Genomic DNA, 25,679 nt, shown 5'->3' on the forward strand with positions numbered 1-25,679 from the left:
CAAGCTGCAAGGTAACCCAAACTGACTCTAAATTCTTCTTGCTAACTTGTATCAAATTAGATTTTATGCTATCTTTCACATACAGGGCCACCCCTCCCCCCTTCTTGCCTTCTCTGTCTTTCCTGTATAGAGAGAAACCTGGTATTGATATATCCCAGTCATTACTCCCCTTGAACCACGTCTCAGTAACAGCCACTACATCTATATTCTCAGATGCCATTATAGCCTCAAGCTTATTGATCTTATTCCCTAGACTGCGAGCATTTGTAGACAAGACTCTGAGCTTGTCATTTCTTAACCTTTGTGCTACTGGCCTCTTCTGGCATTGTTCCAGGGGGCAGTTGGACTGCTGGATTATTACTCTTTTGCCCCCCTTTCCTAGTTTAAATGCTTCTTAGCAAATACTTGGAACTGTTCACCGAGGACATTCGTTCCCTTGAGAGAAAGATGCAAACCATCTTTCTTGTACAGTTCTTTTCCATTCCAACAAGAGCTATCATGAGCCACAAAGCCAAACCCTTGGTTCAGACACCATTCACCAAGCCATACATTGAATTCCTTAATGCGCATCTTCCTGTCATGCTGAAGGTTATGCACAGGCAAAACTGCAGAGAATGAAACAGTTGATGCAACCTCCCGTATATCCTTTCCAAGTGTATGAAAAGCTTTTTTCACCTTTGAAACCTCAGTGCAAGCCAGATCGTTTGTCCCAAGATGGAGAATAACATCCACTTCCCTTTCCTGCTTTGCTTGCCTAACTATATTTAGGATCCGTCGTCTATCCCTGCTAGCGGTAGCACCAGGGAGACATCTCACAACACCATTCTCCTCAAACTTCACACCTCTTATGATGGAATCGCCCACCAACAGCTGCTTACTATCAATCCTCACCTTCTCCTTTTTGTCTTTGGCTGCAGTCTTACATACTTTAGGCATGGGAGATGATTGTTTCTCACCCACTGTGCTTGAGCCATCCTCCATGTTGCTCTTGCACTCGGAAAGTGCTGCAAATGAATTATGGAGAGCCACAGACTGTGGGACATGCCTTCTATCCACAACTCTCAGTCTACCTGAACCTACAGTAACCCATCTTCCATTTCTAGGGGGCCTCTGTGGCAGTGGCATTGCAATGTTCTCAGCCTGAGTTTGTTTAGTGGTTAATTTAAAAATCTCATATTTCAAAAAGGGGATTTCCTGCTGCATTATGGAGAGCTGTCTACAGATCAGACAGTATCCAAACCTTTGAAGAGTGTAACCTGAAATAAAAGCACAACAATTCCTGCACAGAACCAGATCTGCCATTGTAAAGAGGGGAAAGATTTTAAACAAACAAATCTTACTTGTTTAGATTGTATCCACCTCCAGATTACCTCCTGAGTATCTCCTGAATATCTCCAATTCACTTATACCAGCAGCACTTGAACTAGCAGCCTTGGAAAAGCAGCAAGCTATGACCTATGTGGGCAATAATAGCAAAAAAGATTTGATCCACATATTCAGACCCCCATAAACAAGAAACCACTCAAGATTGTCCCGAAACGAGAAATGTCGTCAGAGTGAAAAGTAAAGTAACCAACCACCCGGGGGGGGGCCACTAACATTCACAACAGGCACAGTTGTCTTACAGTTGGACACTACCCAAGTGAAATAGGGCCCCTCTGACTTCATGAATACGCAGGCTGTATTAGGCGGCAGTCTCTTGTGAAGCCCCTTCTTCTCAGAGCGATTCACATAGTAAATAAGTGTACACGGAGCTGTATTTAAGGATTTCCTCTTGTTCATTGTAGAGACTCTTGCTGCATAATGAGGTCCAAGCATTTGCTGACTGGTGTATTGAATGTCAGTGAATCAGGTTATATATGGGATTTCATATCAGAATCACTTTTGTTTTCTATTCTTGATGTTAATTTCAATCTTCCAGTACATCCTATAGCTGCACCGATCCTGTGAGCAGGACTGTGGATACAGGCCACAGATGGGGTGGAACTATGGAGTAATTGGAGATGGCATCGGACTCCAAAGAATTTTACAGTAGAGTAGATCATTTCCGGCTTAGCCAATCAAACCTCCTGTTATGCAGTCACTCTCACAGGAAGTGACGTCAGCGTACTAGTTTGGTGACGTCACTGTTTTCTCTATCTGCTCCTGAACTCTTCTAAACTATTCAGTTTATGTTCTTACAAGAAAAGGATGCAAGTATTCCCCCCCCCCCCCCCCGAGTCTTCTCAGGCCATGGGTCCAGTCCTGCTTCATCACTAGGTTTACATATCATTGACAGAGTCAGCTCTCTAGTAAATAAACTGCCTTTTTTGATGATCATGTCCTACCTTTGATGGAAACCATGGTAAAACATCTCCGACATTGCATAATATGCCTTGTCCACATTTTGCAGACAAACATGGAGTATGGCATGGAGCTCTCATCTATCTTAAAGCATACCTGTACTTTCCTCAGAATATTAACTTAAAAGGCACTGACCTGCAGGATATGTGGCCCTCGTGAAAAAACGGAAAAGGTAGGAGCACTAAAACACCTTTTGGACAGCCTCTTCATTGTCAGAATGGGGTTCCTTGGGCTCACCAGAGGAAATTATTCTTGGGTCCCAACATCCATATCATGAATAAAGTCTAATAGGTTTGGAATCACAGAAATATACCCTTTTGGCAAGTGACTGTCAGCCATATAGATTATTTTCTCCTGGACTTTTGGTGCCCACTATGATCTTAGAGCCTGAGCCCACCGGAGGATCCTCTGGTACTCTGATTGGCCAGTTTGACCCTGGCCCTGTTCATGCAGCATCGTCATGGGCAGTTCTAGGGGCAGGTCCACAGCTCTGAAGTCTGACGACACATGCTGAGATTTTCCGTTCTTACTGCCCATAGCGTTCACTGTCCCATCAGATTCATGCCCTGAGCAGAAAGCTTACCTCTCCGTCATGCCTGTATGGGCTTTGCTATATTACAGTATGTCAAGAGAAGAGGGGCTACAAATCATAGTCCGTTTACTTTGCTGTGTACAGTGAAGGACAGGAGCAGGAATGAAGGAGATGATAATGATAATATGGAAGAAGAAAGAAGATCTGTCAGTAGGGACCCAGGTGAGTGATTTTACACACTCATCTATCACTCCCCAGACAGTCTATGTTCTCAGTATGAGAGACCACTCACCTGTCCCAGCTGTACAACTGTCTCTCTCATTATCCCCCTAGATCGTCATCTGAATGGTCTCCGTTCATTCCTGATTCTTTTTCTGCGCAAAGCAAAGGCACTATGGTTTTTACCCCCTGGTTTCTTCTCTGGACACATCAATCACTCCTCAGGCTGTGCATGTCCACAGAACGAACCAGAGGAGAACAGCCATAGTGGATTTACAGGAGCAGGCAGGCCTTACAGGATCGCCCCCTAAAACCCATCTCTGTGTCTCCGCTGCTAGATAAGGATTTCACATAACAACCAGCAGTGGACAGCAACTTAGCCGGAAGGGCGACACCTAGTGGTCAGTAATTTGGGGCGTTTTTAGAGGGGCAAGGACGCATAACGATTTACTTTTTGCTTTTTATGATAAACATAAGCTGCGCGACGGTGCAGTGACCATTTAAACACTAGTTACAGATTTACCTCTTTCTGTACATTGTGGGCAATAAGATCTCGGACCATACATGATATGTTGAAAGGCACAGCTTGGTAGGGGAATGAAGTCACGGGGCCCTTTGCTAAATAAGACACCAGTATTAGAAATAGCTCATGGTAGGTAGAGGCACTGTTATAGATTTTGCATTGGGGCCTAGGAGCCTCTCACCCATAGGGATGTGCATCACCAATGAAGGCATCACCAATGAAGATGTCCTTTTTCTACGGTGTTCTGACTGGTTAGAGGAGGCTTTCCCAGTAAAATTGTCATATAGTATGTGGCTAAGGCTGGCCACACACACAGTACACTTTAGATAGCCAAAACACAAATTCAGCCGACACCTACAGTATGTAAAATGTATGGCCCACCTTAGCTAGCCCTCCTAATCAGACCTCCCCATACTCATGAATGCTCAGCTGAGTCTGCATATGTTTTGAATGGAGATATGAGGGGAGGCCACCTCTGTTGGAGGCATATCACCCCTAACAACTACTGGATAGGCACGCTAAAATCCAACCGCCTGACCCTTTTTTCCCTGTCATCTGCCATCAGGGAAAGTTAGGGCATCCTCACAGACATTAGATGGTCGACCAATCCTGCCGAAACATAATGCATATAGACATCTTAAGGGGCTTATCCAATACTATAAAAATGTCCCCCATTGCCAGGCCCTTCACAATGAATATACTTACCCCGCTCCTCATGCCGCTTCTGATCCCCGCACCGCTACTTCTCCCTGTGCTCAGATGAAAACATCTGGTGTCGGGGGGAAGCAGCCAATGGCAGGCGGGAACGAGCCTCCTTAGCGTCACCCGCGATGGTATGGAGGCTCCCCCCCGTCTACCATTGGCTGCTCCCCCCCGACACCAGAAGTTTTCATCCGCGCACAGGCAGAAGCAGCAGCGGCGGTGCAGGGACCACGAGCCTACTGGATCTCTTCTCGTTAGCGGTAGAGGCAGATAGGGCATTAGGGCTCTGAACCTTAAAGAAAGTGGTTTCCACTCCAATTTGTGTAAGCTGCAGCTCAAGGGGTCCAATGCAAAATCATTACCGGGGCCCTCATTTCACGTATCATTAATAGAGCCAGTCTGCTCATTATGGGCCAAGGTGTATTGTTGGTTCCCGTAGGCTGTAGGATTCCTATTCTTGATGCCATGACTTTCTCGATAGAGCTTGATGCGGAATGACGCTCTCTACCCCTCTATATAATGTTTCACCATTGACGTAAAGTATGTAAAGAGAACAAAGTCAGCCTTAAAAATGAATTTGTGTGGTTTATTATATGAGGTTCCATTAATCCATACAACATAAATATGTTTGGTCACAATTTCCAGTTAATATAAGTCACTTTACATAATCGGTTTTGCATTACTCAGGAAAAATAAAATGTCTACAAATATATCAGCACTGCACTAGAAAAATAAAAATTCCCGGTGCAAGAAGAAATTCTGCAGCACTATTAAAAAGCTTAGTCTATGAGCCTAGCTGCAGCCGTAAAAAGAAGACCTCCTAACACAGACATCTACAGAACAACATTACTGGACAAATGACATGTGCATGACACGAAAGATTAAAATACCAATATAGTTAAGTGTCCTGGTTTAAAAATTAATAAATACAAAAAAAATAAAATAAAATAAAACCAATATAAAAATATACACCACTTGAAAGAGGAGCCGACACCTGCGAGCTGTGCGCATTAGATCTCGCTCTCAAACGTATGCATGTGCGTTTTCAGGGACAGGATCTCTGTGTAGCTGCGGCTGGTCTTTCGATAGAAGTCCAGTCCAGTGAGGCTTTCGATGTCTCGGACACGTGCCGTGTGCATCTTCAGAAGCTCCTCCACCCACTTGGATTCATCCTCTGAGATCTGCCGGAGGAGAAGTACAAAAAGGTTTGTGTCAGAATACATTTTGTAGATTGTAAGCCCTCGCGGGCAGGGCCCTCTCCATCTGTACCAGTGTGTAACTCATCTTGTTCATGCTTAGTGCAATTGTCTGTATTATGTATGTGCACCCTTATATGTACAGCACCATGGAATGAATGGCGCTTTAATAATAATTAATAATAAATGATAAACGTTGCGAGGTATACTTTAATTAAAGGGCATCTGTCAGCAGTTTTGTCCCTATGACACCGGCTGACCTGTTACATGTGCACTTGGCAGCTGAAGGCATCTGTGTTGGTCCCACGTTCTTATGTGTCCCCATTACAGAAAAAAATGATGTTTTGTTATATGCAAATGAGCCTCTAGGAGCAACGGGGGCGTTGCCATTACACCTAGAGGCTCTGCTTTCTAACGGGTCAGCCAGTGTCATAGGGACAAAACTGCTGACAGATGCCCTATAAGTTAATTTTGTCTAAGTCCATTTTCAAGCCCGCCATATCAGTGCAGCACAGTCTACTATTAAAGTGTAATGTTGAGGCTCTGGTGTATGCCTTGAATATCTATTTGAGTTGATGTGCCATTTACAAGTTATCCGCCATCTTGATTCTTTCTTTTCCTCCGCTATGGTTCCCCTAATGCAGGGATGCTCAACCTGCGGCCCTCCAGCTGTTGCAAAACTCCCAGCATGCCCTAATAGCTGAAGGCTGTCCAGGCATGCTGGGAGTTGTAGTTTTGCAACAGCTGGAGGGCCGAAAGTTGGGCATCCCTGTCCTAATGCAACTTACATTTCCAGTCATGCCTTTGGCTTTGCAGAACCATACATTAGGTGGTGCACTCTCGACACTGCACATGCTCTGCTCTAAGGGCCCTTTTACACAGGCAGATTTCCTGCCCATAACGAACTCCAGTTGACACAATTGTAAATTAACTGGCGCTGGTTTTGTTTCATGTCCTCTGTGTTGAGCGAAGCGAGCTTCAGATCATAGATCCGAAGTCGCTTCGCTCATCATTTTATTTAAATGCTGTACGGAGATTTGTCTCCGAATGGGATGTTCCTTCTACCAATCATTAGCTTGTGTAAAAGGGTCTTAAAGGGAATCTGTCACTGAATTTGTGGACGTCAAACCAAGGGAACGGCATCATAGCACCTTGTACCTTTATCACAATTGTACCTTTGTTATAGAAATCGCTGCTTCCAATCTTCAGAAAAATAAGTTTCATTGAAATACAAATTAGGCTTCAGCGTGCCCAGCGGGGCGTGATTCTCAGCTGTAGGAGCCCAAGCCCACTTCTCGACGAGTTCCCAGTGACACCATTATGTCCGCCCCCTCCTCTGGGACGTCACATTATTTCCACCCCTCTGCCTGCCTGGTCCCAGTACTTCTCGTAGAAGTCTGGCACACGTGCAGAGCAGGAGACTGCCTGTGTGATCTACTGAGGACATGGGACTCAACTCCATATCAAAGGGCTCAGTGCATGCGCAGATAAGGCGGGCTTGGGCTACTACAGCTAAGAATCATGCCACGCTGGGCACTAGGCATCCTAATTTAAATGTCAATCAAACGTATTTTTTGGATGATTTCTATAACAAAGGTACAGTTGTGCTGAAGGTGCAATATGCTACAATGCAGCTTCCTTTGCTTGATATCCTTGGTTTGAATGAGGTGACATAAAATATTCTACGGTTTTCAAATCAGCACCTGGATACTTTTGTAATTGCATGTCATTAAAAATGTAGCATATCCGCTGAGTTATTCAATAAAATGTATCTGTATAGCGCCACCTGCTGCTTGTTTTTTTCTTATTTCTTTGACCTGCTCACTGAGATGGTCGCACATGCTCAGTTTCATCCTTCAACTGCCTCCTGAGCTGTGATAGGGAGAGCTGAGACACGCCCCCTGAGCTGTGATAGGGAGAGCTGAGACACGCCCCCTGAGCTGTGATAGGGAGGGCTGAGACACGCCCCCTGAGCTGTGATAGGGAGAGCTGAGACACGCCCCCTGAGCTCCAGCAGAAAAGCCGTTCCCCCTGAGCTGTCAGCTTGATATAAATCTAGCAGAGCAATGAATGTGGAGATCTCTGGATCCATGTGAGGTACAGGGCTTGTTCTAGCTTTGTTAGAAAGGTATGGTCATGTACTAATGATTTTCATTTTTTACATTAGTCATGAGATAAACCCTTTTTAAAGGTCATTTTACATGGGCAGATTTCCTGCAAGTAATAAGTGCCAATTGGTGATTCAGCTTGTCAGCTCTCATTTAAAGCTCTGTGTGAGCTGTGCAGGCATCGGCAGTGTTGGACTGGGGTGTCTGGTGCCTCCTAGTAAAATTAATTCTGGGGGCCCACTTTAAAGCTACATGCAAATATTACGTGCTCATAGAGCAGCAGCAACTGCAAGATGCTACAAGATGATTAGGGGGCCCCTGCAGTGACTTTAGAGGGCAAGTCCCTGGGAATAAGGATAGTGACTGGCCTGCCTCTTTATCTAGAAATCATCTCAGCCATCTGATGCATCTACTGTATAAGAAAAAACTTGGTACTTTGTTAAATACTCTACCTGATTTTTTAATATGAACATAGGCTGGATGAGATTCTGTATGCTGCTTATCTATATGTAGTACAGTCAGTGCCATATGCCACTTGTGCAGAGGGTGAGGAAGAAGGGGCCCACCTTGCCCAGGGGCCCACTTGGGTATTCACCTGTTCCCCTGTGGGCCAGTCCGAGCCTGGTAATCAGGCATGTTGATGAACAAATGGCTAACATTACTGTTTGTTAATTGGGACAATCTGTTTTTAGGCAGCAGATGTGCTGCCACAGATGAGCATGTTTATGACCAGCAGGCAGGGGCAGATTGGCCATAGACCCTACAAGGGAATTTCCCAGTGGGCCAATGCCCCAAGGGGCCACCCAAGTCCTCCTCTCTGCGCTGACCAGGCACATAGTGAGCTCTCAGCAGTAATCAACGCTGTGAGAATCAGGTACTCATGTACCCAACCAGCGACTGCACATGCCCTCCTGAATTAAACTGCTGTGGCCCGCACCTGACCTCCAAATCCCCTGCTCCATAGACAACTGGAGGAGGACAGAAGATGGTAGCTATTGATGGCCACCACAGAGGGCCGGCTTTTGGGCAATATATTGTGTTACACTGTGTTATTTGGTTCTGCTGGGATGGTATTTTGAACTATGGTATTGTTGACTCAAGCTGCAAAGCCTCAGTGAATCCTATGTGATGAAGCTTCAGCCCGTCTCCCCTGCCTCCTGCTTGTGATAGATTTCTTCCTGTCAGCTCTTATAAGCAAAAGGCAGGGAAGAGCAGTGTGAAGCTTTATAACTCTGCTGCTAATCATTGTATGGACTCACCCATTATTATCTCTGCACTTCTGGTATCTTATATAAAGGTAGAAATGATATCTGCAGCAGCAGTCTGTACATGGAGGGACATATAGAGGAGCAAGGAAGTCAGGGCTTGGTGAGAGAGGAGGGTAGATAATAATGATGTAATCCTGCAGATTTACAGGAGGTCACCCACAGGAGAGACTGACCTGTCTACACGAGAACAAGCTCGTCATCAGACTGGGAGTCACATGACATAGCTCCGCATAATGAAAGCGTAAGGATGAAATAAATTACAGTACTAGAATATTACTGGTGAGGCTACTTTCACACTTGCGTTGTTCTTTTCCGGCACTGAGTTCCGTCCTAGGGGCTCTATACCGGAAAAGAACTGATCAGTTTTATCCCCATGCATTCTGAAGGGAGAGCATTCCGTTCAGGATGCATCAGGATGTCTTCAGTTCAGTTGTTTTGACTGATCAGGCAAAAGAGAAAACCGCAGCATGCTACGGTTTCCTCTCTGGCGAAAAAAACTGAAGACTTGCCTGAACGCCGGATCCGGCATTTTTTCCCATAGGAATGAATTAGCGCCGGATCCGGCATTCAGAATACCGGAATGCCGGATCCGTCGTTCCGGCATGCGCATGCGCAGATCGGTAAAAATGTGAAAAAATGTACAAGACGGATCCGTCGGTCCGCATGACAAGCGGAGAGACGGATCCGTCCTTGCAATGCATTTGTGAGACGGATCCGCACCCGGATCAGTCTCACAAATGCTTTCAGTCAGCGGCAGATCGGCGGATCCGGCGGGCAGTTCCGACGACGGAACTGCCCGCCGGATCACACTGCCGCAAGTGTGAAAGTAGCCTGAGTTAGCATTATATGTGCTTCTTCTTGAAGAGCATCAGATCAGCACATTTTCACAATGACTTACAGCATGAATATAAACAATGCTTTTTTTTTTCACTGACAGCAGAGGTCTTGAAAATGGACAGGAATCGAAACAAAGCATATACGACACATTATACCTGTAAGTTCTTTATTAGGCATCTATAGGCACTCCATGTACTTGTCTTATATAAGTCTACACTACTATAAAAAGAACACTTCTAGCGGAGAATACCTCTATAAGGCTCTAGTCCTACTAGCATCATGGCCAGGGGCAGACTGCCCATATAGCACACAGGGACATTTCCCAGTGGGACAATGGTCAGTGGGCTACCCAAGTCCTCCTCACAGCCGCTGGCCAGGTACATGAAGATAACTGGTGATAGGACAGTAGTTTATGATGCACTGTGGTATTTGGTTTCGCTGGGGCGGTATTTTGAGCTGCACTATGGTTTTGCCTACTTGTGTTGCCCCACCTTCTGTCAATTTGAACACGCCCACAACTTAGGGCCACTTTTTTTTTTTCCCAGGGCAAATTTAAAGTTCCCAGTCTGCCACTAATCGTGGCTTCTAATCATAATGGACAGATTTGTTTTTCACCTGATCGTAAAGCGCTGCAGGATATGTTGGCGCTATATAAAGATTATTATCCCAATGATTACTGAAGGATCCCACTGACCTATGATTTTAGGGGTGGAATGTGGCCAGTTCTCCTAAACTAGTTGGTAAAATAACTACCAGTTTGCAACATCGGGAAGGGAATATGCAGACCCGGACTCCCTTAGTTGGATTCAATTGTACCCATGTCCTTACAGGGGTTGTTCAGGAATAATTACCTTTTAGCTAATGCCCACACCGGAGAGCTGGAGCAATCTTCTCATTACTGAGGCAGGCCGTGGTCGTTAGCTAAAAACAAATTATTCCTACTGTAGATAATTATTTTAAGATTTAGATACAGTTGAAGATATTTGTGGTGCTGCAGGGTTCAAAGAAGCCCTGCTTGGCTTCCTGTCCACAGTATGGCCACTTCTGTGACATCAGGCCACCTTTTTGTTCTGCCAGCCTCAGAACGTCAGAGTACTTTTCACTAGGGCAAGGAGAACTTTTTTAATGCATGGAATACAGTGTGGGCCATATTTTTTTTTTTTATAAATGAGCTGGGTGTGGGGTATATTTTAAATAGAGGTCACAGTGCGAGTATTTTCCACGGCCCAGAAGAGGACAGGTATCCCTGGGCGTATATCTTTGTCATTCAAGTAGGACACCGGTCATAAAAATGAACCAGAATGTTCTGGTGTGCTTGAGATTGAACAGAGAATACCATTCAAGGAGGATCACTTCTGAACAAGCTGTGCTATGGCCATTGTATTTATTTGGCTAGCTTGACGCTGTAGGGCAATAGGAGTCACAAGTTACACCTCTGAGAATGCCTATTTGCAGCCATTTTTTCTTGTATTACTTGAAATTGGAAAAAAGAAAGGTTAAAAAAAAACAAAAAAAAAAACTGAATTCTGCGGTTTGGCACCCATTGGTCCCATCCCATAGGTTAATATCTGTGTTGAGGGCCAACACTAGAAAAGTTGGATCACCAGGATGTTCAAGGATGGAGAAGATGATTTAGTTGAGGGGACCTATGACAAATTCTACCATCTAGATAATCTGTGCACAAAAAAAATGTCATCCCCAGGGTGCCTATTCTACTTGTGAGAGAGGGGTCCATCAACGCAGAGCGGTTTCTCATTAACATGTATTGTATTTGTTTTCGTGCAGGAAGAACATATATTGAGCCACATGAAACACAAAACCACATGGAGGAAGTTGTAGACATGGAGCCTTGCAGGAGGACAGACCTAGAAATTAATCAAGAGCAGTTTCAAGAGCCACAGTGAATTGCTCCCCGGAGATTGTCCTAAGAGCAGAGACATCTGGTGCTGACAAACATGAGAAGGGCTGACTGGTGAAACACACAAGACTACAACAGATAAGAGTAAATTGCTCCATGCTGAAGGCACTGTTTGCTTACTCAATGGCAGAGGGTTTATTTTTCCTTTAGGTGGTTGAAATGTCAACTAAAGTTTAACTAAAGACAATCTTTATGAACAAGAAAGAGGAGGAGACATACTAACCAGCCCCTTTGACCTGACTTTAGAAGAGCCCTGGGGACCGGACCTGGCAAACTATAAAAAACAAAAAAAAAGAAGCACACATTTTCTGCTGAACAGTTTTACCTATACTTATACTTGAGGAATTACAGATTTTGCATGCAATCGCACTACCTGGCCAAATAGAGATTAGGCAGAAAAAATTAAGACAATTGTCCAATGTTTCCACATATAAATGTTTCACTCTCAAATATATTGGCTATTCTTTTAAATCATGATTGTCTTTTATATTTTGGCCTGTGAAAATTTATCTCTGACCTTCAACAGTTTGAAGGTGGAGGGGGGGGGGCGGGGGGGGGGGTCTACAGCACTTTCCAGGGCACTCAAAAAAAAACCTTCCATGCAGGTTGAAGAAGGCTCAAACCATCTGTTCACACTAGAGTAACATGGATTTCAATAGGATCAGTAGAAGCTATGGTTCACTGAAGAGCATCTAACCTAATTGTGTTTTTTCCAACTATGGAAATCTCAAACTGAATATTTCTAATTGAGCACCATTAAGCTGTTCTAGGGTTTCCTACGTTTCAAAAAGACCACATGAGATGGTTTTGACTATTGAAGTTCTAGTCAGTTGACACTTTCAATCAGTGTTTGTATAGAACAGCCTGAAAAATGGGGCATGGGTGGCATGGTTAGTTCAGTAGGTGTCGGCATGATGCTAATGGTGCCAATGCCATGTTCATTACATCCAATGAAGTTCAAGGTTTTTCCATATTAAGTTAAAAATTATAAGAGGAACAGTGGCTCCAACTTCATATGTACAACACTTCATATGTTGTGCACATATCATACGTAGTCTACAGGTTTATCACACAGATGTATGGTATTAAGGTATGAAATTATATAAATTGATGTTGATTTATGTAAGTGATCCCTACTTTTGCTTGCAACATGCCCTTATTCTGCAAGCAATGACAATATGTCTTGGATAATTTTTTGGCAACTCCACTCATTCTATTGACTAGAACAAAGGCCCATTAACAGCAAGCTATTCCTCTGGATGACACCATAGACATGTGTGGCAGTGGATTATCTCTCAAGGAACAAAGGATTAGCATGTTGACAAGTGCCTTCAGAGGAGAGCTGGTAGACCGCTGGTTGTCAGGTTTGACGAACTTTTATTTGATAAGTATGGCCAGCTTAAGAACTTCCAAACTTGTTGCCAATGAAAAGGATGGACCTTGCCTACCGTTCTACACTTAGCTGAGGTGGACCTGCTATGGAAGAATATTATAATTAAGGAGATTTCTGTCCTATTTAGGGAAGATTTTCAAAGTTCGAAAAGTGAGTCAGGACACATGAGGACATATGATTACACATATATAGGTGTGTAGCAAACACCAAAACATGTAGTGAAACACATAGAATGAAGACATGGGAAACATGATGGAGAAAGTTTAGGTATGGAGAAGAGAAGCAGAACACAAACAGACTGAGCATGTACGTGTCCTTCCCATGCTTTTAGTAAAAGGCCATTGAGTGTGGTCATGCAGAATTAGTTCATCTTGTAAAACGTGCCAGCATAGTCAGTGCTCCTTCAGCCGGTATAAAGCAGGTACAGTATTTTAGGTCATTTGGACCCTTCTTAGCATTTTTTGGCAAAGTATGAAGTTAGTATGTACACTAAAGGCAGCAACTGTGGAACCCCTGGTACAGGGATTGGTTGGGACCCCCATTCTACAAGTGTGGAATCAAAGAGGTAGGCTGGACAAAAGAGGAATACTCTTCCTTGACAAGGGTTGGGGGAAAACAAGAAAAAAAAAAAAATTGGTCTTCGTATCCTACGATGAAGGGATGAAACAGAAATTGACCCTACGTTAAATTTTGCTATGAACATAGGTATAGGCAATATTTATTAGCCATACACTTGCTCGACCATCAATGACTCCCCCCCCCCCCCCACAATACACATCCATGCCTGGACCAAGCATATATGTGTTCTCAGTGGAGAAGGGAATGAGGGCTCATGCACACAAACATTTTTCATCCGCTTCCAATCTGCATTTTTTGCGGGTTTGATGCGAACCCATTCACTTCATTGGGGCCACAAAAGATGTGGACAGCACACTATGTTCTGTACGCATCCATTTTTCATTTCCACGACATTTGCAAAAATATAGAACATGTCCTTTTCTTGCCTGCATTACGGACAAGGATCGGACTGCTCTATTATGGGCCTGACATTCCGTTCTGCAAACTGGTATCCGTGTTTTGCAGATCAGCAATTTACGGACTGCAAAACAGCCAACGGTCGAGTGCATGAGTCCTAAGCCGCTGTGGCAGTAGCTTAGCTTTCTGAGGACAAAAGGATTAGGTATGTTGAAATCCAACAACCTAATCCTTTTCTCCTCGAACATTTGTCATTAGGGGAGAGTCTGGAGGTCCTCGTACACATTAGATGGTTAGCTAGTCTCGAGGAAATCGATGGGTTCAGCCAACATTAATCTAATGTGCATGGCCGGCTTCAGTGTACGAGTTGTTACCCCAGGTACTACTCACCCTTCTATGCTCTAGTGCTCTCTATATTCTTCATAGATTAAAGAAGAAATTACTTGTAAAGAAGAAAGAAAGATACTTGTACTAATGTTTTTATTTTTTTGAGGGGGGGGGGGTTGTTGCTATTTTTATGTTTTTTCTTTTGCCCATTTCATATTTTTGTGAACTGAAATTGATGGCTTTAAAGGGGTTGTTTCACACAAAAAATATTCTATATTTTCCAAAACCAGCACCTGAATCTGAATTCTTTTGCATGTGCATGTAATAAATAGCCGCTGAGTTATTCAACAAAATGTATCTGTATAGTGCCACCTGCTGTTTGTCCTGTTCTTTACGTCTCCGTCCACTTCAGTAACGTCAATGAAGTGGTCGCACATGCTCTGTTCAACCAGCCCTATCTACTGTTAGAAGCTGTGACAGTTACAGTGAGAGCAACTGGAGCAATGAATGGGGAGATCTCTGGATCCATGTGAGGTACAGGGCTGGTTCTAGCTGCCTTAGACAGAGACTGTCATGTACTGTATGATGTCTGATTAATCACGGGATAACCTCTTCAAAATAATTTCACTGTCATGATATATATATATATATATATATATATATATATATATACACACATATACACACACACATACATACACACATCCTTATTCCGACTTCTCACTCACACAGGAACACAATTTAACATAAATAATGCACACCCTGGCTAAAAGGTAAAATTTTTAGCTGTCACTATAATAAGTTCTAATTCACATATAACAGATGTATCTGGACACTAAACGGACCCCACAGGAAACAAAAGGAATCAGGTTGTAGTCAGTTCTTGTTCCAATAGAACATGAATTATGAAGGAATTTCTTGAAACTGTCGAGCAATACAGAACTACAAAGCCAACATGCACCAGAGTCAAGATTTTAGATTTTTTTGGCAATCAGAGATGCTGGTTAATTTTCAAGCATTGCACGGTCAGTATTAATATGCATTAGAAGCTCAATTCAGTAAAATTTCACAAGTATTTTTATAGTTGCAAAGAATATACCAATTGTATGTGTGTCCCGGTCACCATGGGTCATGTACGTTATTTTCTGAAACGAACGCTGTGATTTATCAATCATGCCATAGGATGCATGATTATATAAGTTACCAAAATTGCTCAAATTGTGCCAAATTTATGAAAATAGCACGCATGGTATAATATTTGTGGACCAACTGGCCACCTCAAGGCTCTTGTATATGCACACAAAATTTAAGGATTTCTCAAAGACGTGCACTTTTTCTAGACATTTTCAAAACATTTAGGGGATATTCAGACATTGCGCTTGAGGTGTTTTTTGGCTGTCCTCAACCACCACATTTAAAATTACCATTACAATTGGTGTAAAAATTGTCAAAATAGTGAATTTGGCATATCCCATGTAGGAGCTGAGGGCTCAAAACATTAAGATATTTTTCATTTATTTTTGGCAAAGTTATTTTATTTCTTATTTTAGATACTGCCAATATGGTAATAAAAAAAAATATCAACTTTAAAAATAACTTTTCTGGCCCCAGGTGACAGGGTTACTTTACAGGACAGGTAAATAAGGACAAAGTAGAATTCCTATTGGTATCAAATCTGATGGAAATTGTTATACAGATTCCAAAACCGCCTCATCCAACTAGACTTGTACATGAGCTGATTATTGAGAGGACTATATTCTGAATACAAATCCAATAAAATACAACACATGAAAAAAAAGGAAATGCGTGCTTTTAGAAATATAAGGGAAAATTGATCAAGACTGGTGTCAAAGAAAACTGCCTTTTTTTTTTTTTTTTTTTTAGAGCTCCTTTGAAAAATGAAAGGATCAATCTAATTGGTTGCTATGGAAAACAAACAGTTTTCCATTGCACCAGTTTTGATAAATCTCGGCCATAGTTCACAAATTTAATGCTAAATTGATTTTTTTTTTATTTTTGAATATTTTTTTTTAAAGAATAATGGATACCTTGGGGGCATTTTTTATTATTATTGCATTTTACTCAATTTGGGCTAAAATTATTTATCCAATTAGTCATTATTGAAAATTTTTATTTTTAAGCAGCTTTCTTTGTCCAGCTGTCAGTTTATATTTGCAAACTATTGCTTTCTGCTTACATTGAGTCCTGCCAGACAGCAATTCTGACAGTGCAGACTGTAGGCCCATGTCTCCGAATTTCTCACAGCTCATAAACATTAATTTCATACCACACTGTTAATGACATGGCTTAAATGAGTGTTTATGAGCTGTCAGGAGTTCAGAGATAAGGGCCTACAGTCTGCGCTGTCAGAGTTGCTGTCTGGCAGGACTCAGTGTAGGCAGAAAGCAACAGTCTGCAAATAGAAACTGAAAGCTGCACCGAGAAAATGTTTAATGAAGACCAATAAAAAGAAAAAAAAGATTTTTAGCCCAAAATGAAATTATAAAAAATTCCCCCAAAGTCTCTCAATTTTCCTATGAAGTCATACTCGGAGATCCATGAAGCTGAGATCTACACGGCTTTTTGGTGGCACCTCACACCACAATGAAGACCCACTTTTTTGATCTTTCAGAGCCACAATTTAGTTCAGGAAAATAAATGTATTTATTACCACAGTGTTCTCTTCAGGCAAGAACATAGCCTCAGGTCCTATCAGTAAGATAACACTACCAAGCAGCAGTGTAGAACTCATGTGAGTATGACATGGAGGCATTTCAGAATCTCTATACAGTTCCCATAAATAATTCTCAACTAGAAAATCTAAATTATATAAAAAATAAATAAATAATCAAACATTGCTAGGTTTTCAGGATTAAGAAAAAGGGTCAACTTTTCCTAAAACCAAAAAAACAAACAAAAAAAAAAAAAAACACCCCCACCACTCCTGGTATTACAGCTCATTAAATGAGTAATTACAAATACCAGAAAGCCTAAGGACAAGAATAAACACATTTTGGGAGAAAAGAAGACCCTTTTTTTCTAGATCATACGAGTTCACAAAAGTGAGGGACATTTATAAAATTAGGTACGTCATAGATGAGGTCGGGAACAAACTGGTCCACCAGATGACTCTCCAGAGGGCCTAGACGTAGTATTATTCAGTCATTTAAAAAAAAAAAATCAGTGGTCAAAAAGTGGCCTCATATTTTCAAGTACATTCCATCAGCAAAGCAATTTTTTTTTTTAATTTAGTAGTAGATTCATGAATGTCCCTCACCATCAAATGAAATCTATGATCCTACAGAAAGTTCACGTACACAACACACAATACAGTGATTGACTTACGCTGCAACTTTCATCATTGTCTGGCCTATGTGGAATGATGAAAGAAGTGACGGATAATCTCCCATCACAGTGGTCAGCCGGCTGGTTAAAATCTAAACAGCTAGATAGAATACAGAAGTAGTGTGTGGGGACTGGTATCGTTCCATCAACAAACCTGAATGGAGGGGAAAAAAAAGAATACAACTTTAAAGTCACCTTTCTAGCACTGTATGGACGGTAAATTTTTAATTTTTTTTTAAATGACGGTCAGAATGACCAAAAAAATTAAAAATAACGAGTATTAGTCACCTCACCGATCCCCTGTCTTTCCTGTTGCAATGATTTCCAGGTCCCGCTGGACCTTCACCACACATCAAAAACGACCGCTCAGTCAATCACTGGTGGGTCACCACCGCGGCCAAGTGACTGAGTAGTCATTTTGTGTGTGTCGAAGAGTGGCAGAAAATACAGGCCAGCAGGGACCTGGGAAGATTCGGAATGGGAGCACCTAAAAATCAGTGAGGAGAACCCCTTTAAAAACCAGCGTGTGTGTTACGTATTCTAGAAGCCATCAAGCAACATAGTCATTGCTTACATAGCGTCCGTATATTCCATAGCACTGAGCACAGCGCACATTCAGGCCCTTTTATATGTTCAAAGGATAGCGGCAATTATTGGGGATGGGCGGTCATATGAAGGTTTGTTCACGACAACTGCCCCATGTAAATGTGCCGCTTTTCACCCAATGATCCAAAAAAATCATTGTTTGCTGGGAGTGTAAACAGGGATCTGCTTCCGTCCATCAATAAATCTGCAGGGGAACGAATGATAGCAGTAGAGATCGCTCATTCCCATACAGATAGGGTGATTGCTGAATATAAATCCAACGCAACAAACAGGTCATTCTCAAATCATTAGCTCATATAATAAGTGAGGTTGGATGGCAATAAAGATTTGGGGGTTAGCAGGCGCTAACTTTGTTTTTGTATAAAATAAGAAGTATTAGTTCATTCAAATATTTTTGGCCAAAACTCCAATACTAAATGCGTAAACAACTAGCATTGACTACTGTTATAGTTAAAATTAGAGGGGTTTTCCAGAGATTAAATGTTGGTGACCTATATATGATCACTACAGGTCTGATTCCCGGCAACCTCGCCAATCAGCAGTTTGTAGAGGCCACAGCACGAGGGTGAATTGTACAGGATTGAGCTGCAATACCACGTAGAGCCACTATAAAATGTATGGCGCCGTGCTTGGTATTGTATGATCAAGACACTGATGATCTATCCCGAGGACAGGTCAGCAATATTTGAATCCCAGAAACCCCTTTCATTGGACACGGTAAAAATTTAGCTCATCAGACAGGCTGTGATTCAGATCACCATTACTGGGAAGACCAACTTCTTACGTTTTAATTTTGTCAGGAGTGTCGTATAAGCCGTCGTAGTCATAGTCAAAGATGGGTCCAGCAAGGACATTGACTCCGTTCCTTTCTGATGCGTATCGTTTTATCAAGACTCTCTGAAAATAGTTCCAGATTTCTGAAGAGAAAAAAATAAATTGTGACATCTGTTACTGTATGGAAGTGAAATCTTATCCTTTAAAACAGGACAAGAGGATTTAAAAACAGCTGTCATAAAAAAACATGGGCTGAATAAAAATGAATGAATGCAAAAGAAAAAAAAATGCAAGTTTTCTAACTCTGTGTTGCGGCCCCCTCCTACAACTCTTGGTGGCAAAACTTCAAAGTAAGTGTTATGAATGTGCTCACACTTTCTAACCTTGCTTAAAACCAAGTTCCCCCATAAAACTATCCAAATTACACTTTTTTCGTATCTGTATCCTAGCCCTTAGTTTAAGCACAGTCCTTCCTACTTTGCCCTTCCAAACTGCTCCTAGCTTTATAGGTGGCCCTGTTTTTCTCATAGGTGGGGCCTTCCAGCCCTGTTCTCCTCATAGGTGGAACCTCACTGAACTGTTTTCCTCATGGGTGGAACCGCTCTGCCCTGTTTCCCTCATAGGTATAGCCTTGCTAACCTGTTCTCTTTATGGGTAGAGCCTCCTTGACCTGTTCTCTTCATGGGTGGAGCCTCCTTGACCTGTTCTCTTCATGGGTGGAGCCTCCTTGACCTGCTCTCTTCATGGGTAGAGCCTCCTTGACCTGTTCTTTTCCTAGGTGAAGCCTCCTTGCCCCATTTTCTCCCAGGCCTCCATGTGATTTGCTGTCCGTGGCCATGGCATTTATACCACCCACTCATTTGGGTCATTTCTCCTGCCTCCTCCTTAAACATGCATGCTTGCTCCGCCAAGCATGCATGTTTATTTTCAAATGGAAGGTGATAAGCCATTACCAGACATATCTAGCAGCCACTTATCACCTCTGGAGACCAGAAAAAGAAGCATTTTGAAATTCAAAATGTCCGATCCTCCTTCAGCAAGCAAAATGATAAACTCATAACACTTTCAAGCCTCAAATTCAGCTACAAAAATGAATTCCACAGAACGTGAAACTTTTATTCATGCATTCTTAGAATTACACTTACTTTTGAATGCAGGGTAAATGGGAATGACATTTGTAATAAGAAAAGCGTCGTATTTTGCATCGGCAGAAGAACTTAATTCTGAAAAAAAAAAAATTAAAATGTGGTGAAAATTCAATAAATTACCGATTCAGCCAAGCCTGCATGTGTATTTGGGTGTGTGTGTGTTTTTGGGGGGTTACACCATTAATAAATGTACCCCACTAGGTTATATTTTCTAGAAAAAGGAAAATATTTGGCATTAAAGGGGCCTCGGTGCTATGGTGAGTGCAGGAATGCACTTTGTTTAGGACAACTAGGTGAGCGCATTGGGAAAAGAACAGCCATTATCTCACAGGTTGTCCCATATACACAGGACATTGGACATCACATAGGTGGGTGGGGTTCTACTGGTGTTCTGTATACTGGTGGTCTGTACTGGTGCTCTCTATACTGGGGATTTCAGGATAGATGCCGACAACCATCTTCTCAGTCAAAATCTTTAAAATATCTTTAGACAGTAGTATAATTCATGGGGGTTATCTGGGTTCGGGCTATGCAAACAAAAGATATTAGTTTTCTGTGTCTGTTCCATTTTTTTTTGCGGACCATGTAGGGAACCATTCACTTCAAAGGGTGCGCAAAAAAATTGAAATTACTCCATGTGCATTCAGTTTCCGTATGGCTGTACCACAAAAAAGATAGAACATGTCGTTTTCTTGTCCGTTTTGAGGACAAGGATAGGCATTGTTACAATAGATCCGCCAAAAAACGGATGCAAAATGAATGTCACAAGGACGTCATCCGTATTTTGCAAACGGCAAAATACATATGGACATGTGCATGAGCCTTTAGACCAAAAGGTCAGATTTTTTTCCCAGCGACTGCACAGGCGGTGTTTGGCACTGCACCTTTCCATTTCAGTTTGGCTGGGCTGCAATGCCAGACGTGTGGGAGAAAAATAAATAAAAAGATATCTCTCTATTTCTACATCGAGAGAGATAGAGTCTCACTTCTGGTTCATTCCAGAATCAGCATTTCTTAATCAGTCTGCAGCCTTTTACAAAGAACACGGCATAACACGTGGAGGCTGCGTCCTGAGCTGTCCGGTCTTATCAGGGCTGCAGCTGACAGCAGCATAAAATAATTTTTCCATATGCAAAGTTAATTAAAATACCACATAGACACAAATATCTCACGATGCCGAGCTAAAACTCACGAGGTGGGAAGAGGAATCCATAAGACATCTGTTTATCTGACTTGTAAGCGGAGCAGCTTTGACTGTTGCTTGGAGAAATGCGTGGGTCGAGCCGTACACAGTTGGCTAAATAATCCGGGATGCCAGATACTTCAGCCTGTGTTGGGAGGGAAATGTACAATGTAATAAGAGTCAGTTACACCAGCAAGTTGTGTGCATACCGAGGTGTAACATGGGGTGCCTGGCGCCCAATGCAAAATCCAGTGTGTTCTTCATGAAAGCGGCAGAGGGACCCTTGGTGCGACAGCTACCACTGCTCCATGCTAGGACCAGTGACTGTGTCTTGGTTGCATGGCCTGCTGGCAGGGGTGCACCTAGCCTTTCTGCTGTATGAGGCGAAAACTGAAACTGCGTACCCCCCCCTCCCCCTAATTCCAATTTGTTAACCTAACCCCTTCGCCACAATGAAAGCACTTATTGACCATGGCCCCTGATCCGGCAGGCTGTTCTGGCGACGGAACTGCTTGCCGGATCTCTCTGCCGCAAGTGTGAAAGTACCCTAATACAAGCAGCTCCTTGAGGTCATGGATCGATGATCAATGTTTATGGAAAAACTCTTTTGATGGTCATGCTTGAAGGACTAGGCTGATATCACTTGGCCTGTCATTACAAGATACTGACCTGCTTTGACACTGTATACGACGTCCAGAGCGGAATCTGCAACGATTCACTATAGCCACTCACAAAATCACTGTGGTAGAGCACAGTGTACTTGGTCTTAAAGAGCACCGCTGGCCGCCCGTACAAGAGGTTTTTGTCTGAAAACACAGAACAGATGCAGATTTACAACTATCCAATGAAAAGCAAGCAAACTGCAACAAAGAATAAGGCAAGAAACATGTAAAAGGCTGAAATAAAAAACACACGCTCAAGGCCACTTTCACACTAGCGTTTTTTGCTGATCCGTCATGGATCAGCAAAAACGCTTCCGTTACAATAATACAACCGCATGCATCCGTCATGAAAGGATCCGGTTGTATTATGTCTTCTATAGCCATGACGGATCCATCATGAACACCATTGAAAGTCAATGGAGGACGGATCTGTTTTCTATTGTGCCAGAGAAAACGGATCCGTCCCCATTGACTTACATTGTGTGCCAGGACGGATCCGTTTGGCTCCGCTTCGTCAGGCGGACACCAAAACGCTGCAGGCAGTGTTTTGGTGTCCGCCTCCAAAGCGGAATGGTGACCGAACGGAGGCAAACTGATGCATTCTGAGCGGATCCTTTTCCATCCATTCAGAATGCATTAGGGCAAAACTGATCCGTTTTGAGAGCCCTGAAACGGATCTCACAAACGGAAAGACACTAGTGTGAAAGTAGCCTAATCTGAATGAGGACTAACGTAGGCATTAAATGGTTGGTTTGCATCAAGGACAAGAATTGAGCGTATTCAAGGAGTAAAAAAAAAAAAAAAAAGAGAAGACGACTTTAAAAGGGGCTATCCCATGATTATTGTAAAAAATGAAGATCAGACGTCATATAGGACATGACAATCTCTATCTAACAAAGCTAGACCCAGCCCTGTACCTCACATGGAACCAGAGATCTCCCCATTCATTACTCTGCTGGATTTATATCAAGCTGGCAGCTGAAGGGGAGTGTCCTTTCTGCTACAACTGTCTCCCTATTACAGCTCTGGAGAAATGTCCTTTCTGCTGCTGCTCTCTCCCGATCACAGTGTAAAGCCGCAGGACTACCTCCAAGCCAGAAGACGGAGCTGTGTGAGATGTATACAGAGACCTGGAGGAAGCCTGGACCCAAGGGAGATAGTTAGATGTGTGCTGTGTGAGGCAATGGAAGCTGAGCTGCTGAATGAGCAGGTTCAAGGGGCTCTGGCTCTGTTAGCCACAAAGTAGGCTGCAGACTTGGCTGAAAGCCGGGATAGGAGATTCCGAGGCCGGTTTACCGACAGGGACAGGACAGAGGTCGGCAGGTGAACCGTGCAGTGCAGGGAATATATGCTGTTTAGGATTAAAGCAACCCGGTCTTATTCGGTTACAAAAGTTTGTTAGTCACACTGTTATTTCAGAATCATCTCCCATTGTCTTAGTTGCTTAAGGGACATTGTTTCTCGCTATACCCTGAGAGACTACGTGTAAGGGACAGGGAGACTCCCCTCACACAGGCAAGCAGCCGAAGACAGGGTTAACCTAGAATTATTTGCTGAATATCATTTTCCACTGCTCTAATTATCTTATTTGTTATTTACTGTTAGTTTTACAAAATCCTATCTTAAGGAAAAACGGCTCTCATTTTTCTGCCTGTTTTCCTGCACATTACAAGTGGCGTAGTCGGCAGGATGAACGTAGAATTGGCAACAGAAGGGAGCATCTGCCTCACAAGGCGAGACATCACGTGCAGCTTCAGTGGGAGCCTTGTTTAGTCGCCTTCTGAAGTTTAATGGCACAAATGTAATTCTGGAAGATTGGAAGGAGAGACTGGAGGGAGCGGTCAGACTATGTAACGTCGTGCAGCACTTAAAGATGGAACTCGCTCTGAGCACGGTAGAAGGTGAGGCTAGGAAAACCATGATGTTACAGCCGGTCAGATGCAGACAGACCTTTGAACAGATTCTCGGTTTACTAGAGGATGTGCATGGTGATGTATCTTCTAAAGAAGTGTTAAGAAAGAAGTTCTTCACAAGGCTTTAGAAAGAGGATGAGACTTTCAGTATGCAAATGGACTGCAAGAGCTGACGGCTGCACTACAGAAAAAGGAAGAACAGCAGGCTGTGGCCTTCACCAACGCTGAACCAGTGATATGTGGTCAATTTATTCAGTGTCTCAGAATCCAACCATTGAGGAGGACCCTTAGAGAAAGAATGAAATTAGAGCCACAGCTGACCTTACATTGAACACTTCGAGAGGCCATTATTCTAGAGAAGGAGGGGCAGGCTGAAACATTAATGGCGGCCTCGCAGGTAGAGAATGCTCCTGATAAGAGGAGAGACTTAGTGACTAGGGTGGCTTCGCTAGAAGAAGCAATGAAAGGGATACTTGTTGCATTGAATAAATGAGAGGAACCGGTGGTTACGCGGATCCAAAATACAGAGCGACCTGGACCGAGAAGGCGATAGTTTGGCTACAGACCTCGACCAGCAGAGATAGGATGTTGGACTTGCCACCAGGAAGGTTACAGAGCTAGAGACTGTCCCCACCGGGGTACTGCAACATGTCAGGAGGATTTATACTCGAATCGTCTGTGATTGTGGGATGATTCACAGGTGACATCATTGTGTGTCCCAATGTAGAAGCTATGGATTTAGTAGGAGAGAGCTCAGTCGTCAAAGCGAAGTTAAATGGAGTTGAACTGTTCTGTTTAATTTATACTGGGTCTCAGGTCACCACTATTACCCGGCTGCCTTTAAGGTCCACTTCGCAGCTGCTGTTTGTCGAGAGGATGCCCACTGGTTAAGGTTAAAGGGTGCCAACAATCTTCCCATTCGACAAACTTATGGTTATCTGTGCAGACACTGAGGTTTGGGGTCAGACCATGGGGGTGGGGGGGTGGGTAGAGGATGTTAAGAAACCTAATCTACCAGTAATCTTGAGCATGAACGTGCTGCAGTAGCTCAACGTGTTGATAGCAAAAGAGCTGGGACCCAAGTACTGGGAAGGGGTTCAAAGCCAGAAATCCCGACAGATAGCCCTGCAGAAGACACTTAAGCAGTGTAGAGTGTGGGCTGTCCTTTTCGGGACTAATGGGGATAGTGGACTCAATGAAGGTTCTCCCCTCCATATCCCTAGTAGTACGGGCTGGCCATGAAGTCTTACCACCCCTCCCGGTAGGCACTAGCTATGTGATACAGGGTACTGTTGTTATGCTCGAACCAATGCTGCAAAGAGAGGGGGTGGCGGTAGGTCGAACCCTGTGCACAGTGCAAGGCAGCGGGTCCTGGAGAGATGCATGAATCTTAATAGTTTTGATGTGAGCCTGGCGCCTAGGGAATTGATTGCTAACATATCTTATCCAGGAAGTGAAGAATATCCTTGGGCGTCTCCCATTGCATTGGTCAAGAAGGAAGATGGGACTATACAATTTTGTGTCAATTATCAGCACCTGAACGGTCATACAATACAGGATGTCTATCCACTTCCCCAAATTGAGGTGTTCTTGGCAGCACTGGGACAGGCCCGCTACTTCTCCACCCTCCGATCTAGTCAGTGGGTATTGGCAAGTGCCAGTTGCAGAAAAGGACATGGAGAAGACAGCGTTTATCACACCCGTGGG

General features: G+C 43.2%; 1 protein-coding gene across 4 annotated transcripts in view; it reads right to left on the bottom strand.

Moving 5' to 3' along the window:
* Positions 1-4,884: 4,884 nt before the first annotated feature.
* Positions 4,885-25,679, bottom strand: part of ENPP2 (ectonucleotide pyrophosphatase/phosphodiesterase 2) — a 96,857-nt gene continuing 76,062 nt past the window's right edge. For 2 of the 4 annotated variants that reach the window (XM_040432006.1, XM_040432004.1), the window contains 7 exons: positions 22,067-22,203; positions 21,407-21,542; positions 20,212-20,289; positions 19,077-19,209; positions 17,687-17,840; positions 11,870-11,920; positions 4,885-5,500 (listed from right to left, as the gene is read on the bottom strand). In XM_040432006.1, the coding sequence (XP_040287940.1) occupies positions 5,330-5,500; positions 11,870-11,920; positions 17,687-17,840; positions 19,077-19,209; positions 20,212-20,289; positions 21,407-21,542; positions 22,067-22,203 (860 nt within the window). In that variant the 3' untranslated portion in view covers positions 4,885-5,329. The remainder of the gene's footprint in view (positions 5,501-11,869; positions 11,921-17,686; positions 17,841-19,076; positions 19,210-20,211; positions 20,290-21,406; positions 21,543-22,066; positions 22,204-25,679) is intronic. The other 2 variants (XM_040432007.1, XM_040432005.1) reach the window with 1 other exon arrangement.

The sequence above is a fragment of the Bufo bufo genome, chromosome 5 (assembly GCF_905171765.1).
Source record: "Bufo bufo chromosome 5, aBufBuf1.1, whole genome shotgun sequence".
Classification (NCBI taxonomy): Eukaryota; Metazoa; Chordata; class Amphibia; order Anura; family Bufonidae; genus Bufo; species Bufo bufo.